The 7,821-nt window shown below is 35.2% G+C and overlaps 1 protein-coding gene across 1 annotated transcript; it reads right to left on the reverse strand.

Annotated features, from left to right (window-relative positions):
* Positions 1 to 631: 631 nt before the first annotated feature.
* On the reverse strand, positions 632 to 5,481 carry LOC132185128 (serine/threonine-protein kinase BSK2-like). Its single transcript, XM_059598946.1, has 10 exons — positions 5,017 to 5,481; positions 4,711 to 4,937; positions 4,420 to 4,555; positions 3,750 to 3,883; positions 3,350 to 3,455; positions 2,487 to 2,572; positions 2,082 to 2,270; positions 1,794 to 1,952; positions 1,407 to 1,520; positions 632 to 1,142 (listed from the first exon to the last, which is right to left on the reverse strand). Exons 1-10 carry the CDS (start codon positions 5,096 to 5,098, stop codon positions 891 to 893), a joined length of 1,485 nt encoding a protein of 494 aa, XP_059454929.1. The 5' UTR covers positions 5,099 to 5,481; the 3' UTR covers positions 632 to 890.
* Between the last annotated feature and the right edge of the window lie 2,340 nt (positions 5,482 to 7,821).

The raw sequence follows: 7,821 nt of genomic DNA on the forward strand, positions 1-7,821 counted from the left end.
TTATTTTATTTTTTTCAGGTTGATGTGCTTATGTGTTGATTGTTGTGGGGCTTTACTCTGTTATATGGGGAAAGCACAAAGAGAGCATGGAGAATAAAGAAGAGAAGATACCGGATGCTATGAAGGGTGCTCAAGTAAATGGCAATGTAGTTTCAGAATCGAAGATATTGAAGTTAGTTAATGGACTTGTTCAAATGAAATATGTATGTCATTGTTCATTAAGAAACATGATATATACATATTATAGGATAAATTCACAATTACCTATAACATGGCATCATGGTAGAGATTTTGAAGACGAACTATGTCTCTCTAATTCATCTCTTATTTCAATTAAATATTTCATGTGTTAAACCTCACTTATTGAGAGAATTTGACCCTACACGTGAGTATTAAAATATTGATTAAATGATTAGATTTACAGTTTCCAATCAATTTAAGCTATTAAAATAAGCTAACCCTACACGTGAGTATTAAAATATTAATTAAATAATTAAATTTACAATTTTCAATCAATTTAAGCTATTAAAATAAGCTACAATTTAATGCATTTCATTTCAACCAAATATCATTTTGAATTGACAACACATTATTTACCAAAATAATGAATTTATGATGTGCATAGCAATGATATTGTCAAGGTAAGTCAGTAACACAACCATTTTTTCCCAATTGGATATAAGTTTACAACTAAATCTAAATATCAGCTTAGATTATTGAAACTAGGAATGTTTTGTACATTTCTGTGTAAAACTAATCAAGTGGAGAATGGTGGGTGCCAACTCAAAATAACCCTCTCACCACAGAGCAAATTAGTTACCATGAAAAAACCAGGGTACAAGTTGAAAGAAATGTTGAGAGATATGGACTTCCACCATTAGCTGAGAACCTCAACTGCGCCAGCTGTTTTGCTTCTTGGCTTCAAAGGAGGCGCCATCATTAAGCATGTCCTGGGCATCAGTTTCCATTCCAAGCTTTGAGAGGGCAAGAGCTTGCATGTAGAAGGCAGTGGACCACTCCGGCAAGCACACCTGAGCTTGCATGGCATCTCTCAGGGCAAGCTCTGGTTCGCCAATCATCAAGTACGCGAGGGCTCGCCTCACAACGACGGTACCCGATGGAACCGACATCATTGATACCAACTGTATATACAAATCATTACATTCTCAGATATGCAATTATGAGATTAGTAGTTGTTTAGCAGAGAAAGCAATAACAGAAAACATGCAATTACAAAGAAGTTAGTTTTCACATAAGCAAGAATGACAAAGGATGCTGAAGTTTAGCTTCCATGGCTGTCATTTTGATATGTAAACTCCTTAATATCTTGACTTAACATTCTGTCATCAACCCCCCTCATACATATTGATAATAATAAGCCCGCCAGAAGAAATATAAGAACATACCTTTGAGTAATATTCGATAGCATTTTTGAAATCCTTGTCTCTAAATGAAATATCCCCGAATTTCTTTGTGTTCAACATATCTTGCACTTGTTGTGTCCACTCTTGGAATGACAGCTTCAGAAACAATAGATTTAAAGAAAAACAGATCATTATATATGATCACTAGTTTCATATTTATGTAAAGTAATTGGCACAAAGATGACTAAAAAATGTCACAAACATCAACATTTTCTTTATCCTTCGATAAAAAAAACCCAAATGTTGATTATGGAAGGCTAGCTGCTTTTAATTATTTTCCATATCTTATTCAATTCTGTCTGCTCTGTGTACAGATTTTGGAGTAAAAGTAAGGAAATGACTAGCAGTAAGGAAAGGAAAGAAGCTCACCTCATTTTCTGCACCCTCTTCATCTCTATAACCTGTTTTAAGCAATATATCATGCACAGCAGTAAGATCCATCCTTGCACAAGCCTTTCCCAGAGGGGAAAGTATGGTTGGCAATGCCACTGGCGTTTTTGCTAGACCCATTAGGACATGTGATGCAACCTGGGATTACCAATGTGACCAAAATCGCCTCAGTGAGGCAAAAACATATGTAAAGATCAAGCCATCTCAGAATGACATAGCACACCAATTAACTCTGAAGTTAATTTTTAAGACAGACAAAAATCTCACCTCTTTCTGCTTTTGGAGGGGTGCTACTGCGGAAAGAAGAAATTTGACATCAGGTCGGTCTTTAGCCTCATATTGAAGACACTTTGAGGCCAGCTCAACCAACTCTGTCGCATCTTCTTGGGTATATTGTCCTTCCAAGGATGAATCCAGCAATAACAACAAATTTTTTCCCCTTATCAAATCCAATGCCTGGGAAACAAAAACAAAGTGGTGAGGAAAATATTGTTTAACCTTTTCTTTATTAGTTCTTAACTATAAGCTAATGATACAATCAGAATGACACTTGACGAGGATCGTTTTACAACAGAGTTATAGAGAGCAGATAATTGAACTATGTGCAGACTACCAGGAGGTATGAAATAGCAGAGAACAATCAAGATGTTGCACACGATAGAATACTCATACATGGCTTGGAGGGATATGCTTTCCACTCAAAAGATCCAGCAAAACAGTTCCATAACTGTAGACCACACTCTCTGGTATGACCCTGCCTGCAAATGGTCAAACACAAATATCAAATAGAGTGGAGTACTTAACTTTCAACCACCATCAAGAACATTTTACATATTACAACCGAAAGTGATGACTCCAAATACTAACCAAACACAATGGTCAAGGGAGAGTAATTAATACATCCATGATATCAAGACTATAGAGCAAAACATCCTAATTTGTTGATTAAGTTTTTTTTTTTTACTGAGCTTGTTTACCAAGTCTAGAACTACACAAAATTAAACCTGAAAATCATGAGTGTCCAATGTGCTAACGAGGAATATAGTGAACTTTTTACTTAACTTTTCAAATTGTCTCATTGAACAATGAAATTCATTTAAGCATCAGTACAATAAAATTTCCATTTGTAACACAATTAACCAACAAAGACAAATGCCGAAACTAGACAGACTTTGTAAGAAAAAAAAGTTTCCGAAGTTTACATCACACACCACTATACTGTAATAGTTAATCCCTTCTTAGCCAAGCACAGGGCCACAACATAGAGCCTAAGAGAGGTTTCCAAATTGTTCCGTGCAGCCTTGTTTTGGATCGCATTGACTGCTTGATATCACGTTCTCTTTACTTTAGAAGAATTTTATATCCTTCTCCTATTTTTATAATTTTCTGCTCTAGAAAATCTATCCTAATTCAAAAAAATAAGTAGCCTAGTTACTTCACGAAATCTTTGTCCCAAAAAAGTACATAAAATTAAAAAAGGCCACAAGTGGACTTCCAATATCCATAGAAATGTACGTAAAATCATATTGATGTACCTGTCCGCAAAAACTCTGGTGGAGTATAAGCCAAGTTAGTGCTATAGCTTTTTCCATCTCGGCTATTCTTCATAAGACCAAAACTAGATAATCGAGGGTCACCATCCTGACATAAGAACAATATTAAGTCTAAGACTAATATCCCAGCAACCAGATGAGAAACAACAGATCTGTCTGCCTCAAGATGGAAGAGGCAAACAATAATGAGGTATGACACAAGTTCAGATGTATTCATATAAAGCTAGGTATAAATCGAGATAATGTATAATCTATCAAAGTGGATTAGTATCCAACAAACTCATGCCTGTATATCACAAATTTTGAGGTTAATGAAACATCATTGTATTGCATCTAAGATGAATCTTCATGTCGAATTACTTATTACAATTCAAATGCTTACCTCATCAAAGAGAACTCTATATGCATTTAGATCATGATAGATTTTTCGGTTTTCTGTATTGCAATGATCAAGTGCTTGAGCAATATAGTATGCAACTCTCACACGCATTTCCCAAGGCAAAGGCTGCTTCTCCCCTGCAATAAATAATCAACGTTTACAAAAGCAGAATAAAAAAATGGGCAAAAAAGAACACATTAAGCAACACATTAAACCCTCGAACAATTAATTATCATCAAGAAAAGAAAACTCGAACCTGCGACCAGGATAGCAGTTTCGAAATTCAAACATGGAAAAGAAACAAACAAATTCTGCATGCTCAGGGATTGGAGAATATGCACAAAGCAAATGATGAACTTCACAACCCTCACACTACAACATACAGGATGATATTGGAGGATCCTTTATGGTTTTCTGAACATTATGTTGTTCTAGAACATTCTCTCTTTGAACTGTAAATATTTGATTTATGTGCTTCCCATCTAAGATGTACACTTATAAATGTAATGCAGAGTACCAACTCTAGCCCAGGTTTCATCCACTTTTGTTTGAACAATTCGATTAATACGTACCTAAAATAATGTCTGAAATAGCCAAAAATATAGACACAAACTAAACAAAAAGTAAGAGCCTCAAACTCAGAAATCACATTCAAGTGAAGGACAAAGCATACAGTGAAAGAGATGCTTGGAGAGTGTATCATTAGGCATGAACTCCGCCAACAATAGCCGCTCATCTCCCTCAGCGCAACACCCAATTAAATTCACCAGTCTCCTATGCCGAATCTTGCCAACCCCAGAAGCTTCCGTCTGCAACCAAAAATTTCAAACAAAAGTTGGAAACTGATATATCACCAATTATCTCAAAATTTTAGTAATTCTAATAATTAATTTTATATTATAATACAAACTAAAACATGAATATTAGTGAGAAAACACAGACAGACACACAAACAATTACATACGACAAACTGGCGTGGGTCTGGCCAGGAGAGCTTGGAGAAGCGCTTGATGGCCACCAAGCGATTGTTGCGAAGCTTCCCTTTGTACACCACATTGGGCGCCCTCTCTCCGCTCTCCGAAACTATGAGTTCGCTGCTGAACCCATTGGTCGCAGCTCGGAGCTCCGCCAGCCCGAACTCCTTGAATCCCGGAACGGCGTCGCTTTGCTCCAACTCCTCCCCATTATTAGCTTCCACCAGAAACACCCAAAAATGAAGAAGTAGCAAAAAAGTGAGCAAAATGGGAAATGGGAAATGGGAAAAAGTTACCTGGATCTGCAGTGGAGAGAGGGAGAGGAGGGTCTTGATCTGGGGAGGTGAGGTGGGCGGTTTTGGACTGAAAGCAGCCCATGAGCGAGTGCTACATGTAGAATATAAATAAAGATTCAGGTGGAAAGAGAAGATAAATAGATTCTGGTGTACATGTTGGAGCTTTTTGTAAGATTGCAATGAATATGGAGTGATTGGAGTGTGAGTGTGAGTGTGAAAGGGAAGTGGAGGAGAAAACAAAAAAGTGTTCAAATCAAGAGGAGGTGGAAAGTGGGTCGACTTTTGAGTCTCTGATGAGAAATGGGGGGAGCAGAGCACATGATTTGCTGACGAGCAGCACGTGGAGAGACAGAGAAAGACAGACATCGCTGGCCGGCATTTTAGCAGCTTTTCATGGCATATACTTGTACTTGGGGAGCAACAATGGTGATGGGCTAAAATAGATACAGATTACAGAGTCCCGAGCAAGACACTCTCAAGCCCAAAAGATGACTGATTTTTAAAGTTTTACATTATTTTAAAAAATATATCAATATTATCATTTTTTATACAATTAAATGTATTAATTTTAAATTCTAATAATAAAATAAATAAAAAAATATCATATCTCGGTCGAGATAGCTTGTAATAATTTGGGTTTATATAAACAACTCAGAACTAGACAACACATATGAAAACGAATTAGTAGCTTATACAGTGTGTAAGTCATAGGGTTATCCAAATTACTGGGTCGAAATGAATGATTCAATTACCTTCAATAACTAGTTAGGGGTGGACGAATCACCCCTATAATAAAAAAATTAATGCAGTTGCCCCAAAGATTGGGTTGAGGTGGCCAAACGATCGTAATGGTTAAAGGGGTGGTGGTTCGAACCACCTCTAATGATCACCTCTATGGTTTGAAGGGGTACAAACCACTCTTTTTTCTCATTTTTTATTTATTTTATATGTTGTTGCATTTTTACTATTTACTTAAAAAATAAATTGCATAATAAATGATATTGCACCGAATCTAAATCTCATATTCCACCAATACCTCAATTAAGTCCAAGAAAATTCAAAGTTGTGCGGTGCTCTTTGTAGGTTTTATTAGCTAGATTGACAAAGTTAGAAAGTATTATTCATGGTTACTTTAATTTTGAACATGCAAAGCCAGTATATGTAATTGTTACCTTATAGCCTGCATAATTGCAATTTTACAATATACATTATTTTATCATATTGGTTAAAGTAATGGTAATTTTTTTATGACCTGATTTTGGCTAATAAATCGATTTTTATTTTAATTATCTCGAGTAATAGCCTTCTAGGATTTATTATTGAATCAATACAAAAAAAAAATAAATAAATAAAAAAAAATAAAGGAGACATAAATATTAAGCATCTTAAACGAAAGGATAATTGAAAAGGTTGGAGGTGAACACTTGGCCCAGCAAACATAAATTACATGTGGGCCAATGATTGTGGAGTTCACTTGAAGGACCATAGGACCAGCATGATGAGTGAGGCTTATGCCCACCTATGATTTGCTTTAGGCCATGTTTAAGCAATTAATCATCAATTATCGTTGGCACCATCCATCTCTAATCGGCTAATACCAACAAATCCTTTGGTTTTTTTATTTATTATTTTTTATTTTTTTAAGGTATATCCCTTATGTCACATATATTTATTATAATTATAAATTACGGTGTTTAGTGACTTCCAAAATAGGACCATTTTTGTGTACTCACCCCCCAAAGGACAAATCCCGAACTCATGCAAGACACTTCTCTCCACACGGATTGGGATAGATTCAGCTTTACACGGGCGAGACCCGAAAAAATGGTTTGCATTTATGGGGATTTGAACCATAAAGGTGATAGAGAGGTATTACACATTTTTAACACTTCTTTTAGAAATAAAATGGGCTCCCTCTCCAAAAATAATGTCATCCAAAAAATAATAGGTTTTTCTTATAACTGAATAAGCGAAATGGTTTTTTATCCGACTAAAATTACTTTTTGGTATTAACCACGTAATACTTTTTCTTTGCATAATGAAGAATTTATTAAGAAAATCAAAAATAACAAAAAATATCCACACCCCCTAAAAAACAAGAGGGCATGGACCTATACAAGCAAGGCCCTACAAGAAAACAAATATGGACAAGCAAAACTAAAAAATTACATCAAAAAAATTTCTAACACTACAAAAATTTAAATGTTTTGTGACCGTCATATAATGACCTTTTTGGGCGAAAAAAATGTCATTAATTGGTTAGTGACATTTGAAAACCAAATAGTGCCGTTTGAACAATGCAAAACGGTACCTTTATAGAAAGTGCCGTTTTGCATTGTTTACACATCACCAAAGGGTGACATGTGCTACTTGACACGTCACATTTTACAAGGTGACGTGCCACTGTTAAACATCACCCTTTGGTGACGCGTGAACAGTAAAAAAAGGGGCACGAAATAGGGTAATTTTGAAAAAAATTTCCCTTCCCATATTTATTTTTAAAATTTTTTGGGGAATTTTACCAAAATTCTGGAGTTGCAACACCTGATAATTAATTACATCTATTCATACATCCATTATCAACTACATTACTACTTCAAATATATCCATTATCAATTGCAACTTTAAAATCAAATGGCATACCTAAAAAACAAAAATATTTCAAAATGCCATAATCACAAGGATATTTAACAATCTCATAGCCTTAACAAAAAATATAAGTGCGATACCAAAGAAATTTAACAGTAATTTACATATACATACAGCTCAATTCAAAACATACGCAATTATACAAAATATACAACA

This window comes from Corylus avellana, chromosome ca1 (assembly GCF_901000735.1).
Source record: "Corylus avellana chromosome ca1, CavTom2PMs-1.0".
Taxonomy (NCBI): domain Eukaryota; kingdom Viridiplantae; phylum Streptophyta; class Magnoliopsida; order Fagales; family Betulaceae; genus Corylus; species Corylus avellana.

Excerpts from the sequence above, each read along its gene's own strand:
- LOC132185128 (XM_059598946.1), bottom strand. The coding sequence starts at position 5,098 with ATGGGCTGCTTTCAGTCCAAAACCGCCCACCTCACCTCCCCAGATCAA. Across the intron at positions 4,556-4,710 it reads CAGACCCACGCCAGTTTGTC|ACGGAAGCTTCTGGGGTTGG; the intron begins GTATGTAATTGT and ends TTTTGGTTGCAG. Across the intron at positions 3,456-3,749 it reads ATAGAGTTCTCTTTGATGAG|GATGGTGACCCTCGATTATC; the intron begins GTAAGCATTTGA and ends TTCTTATGTCAG.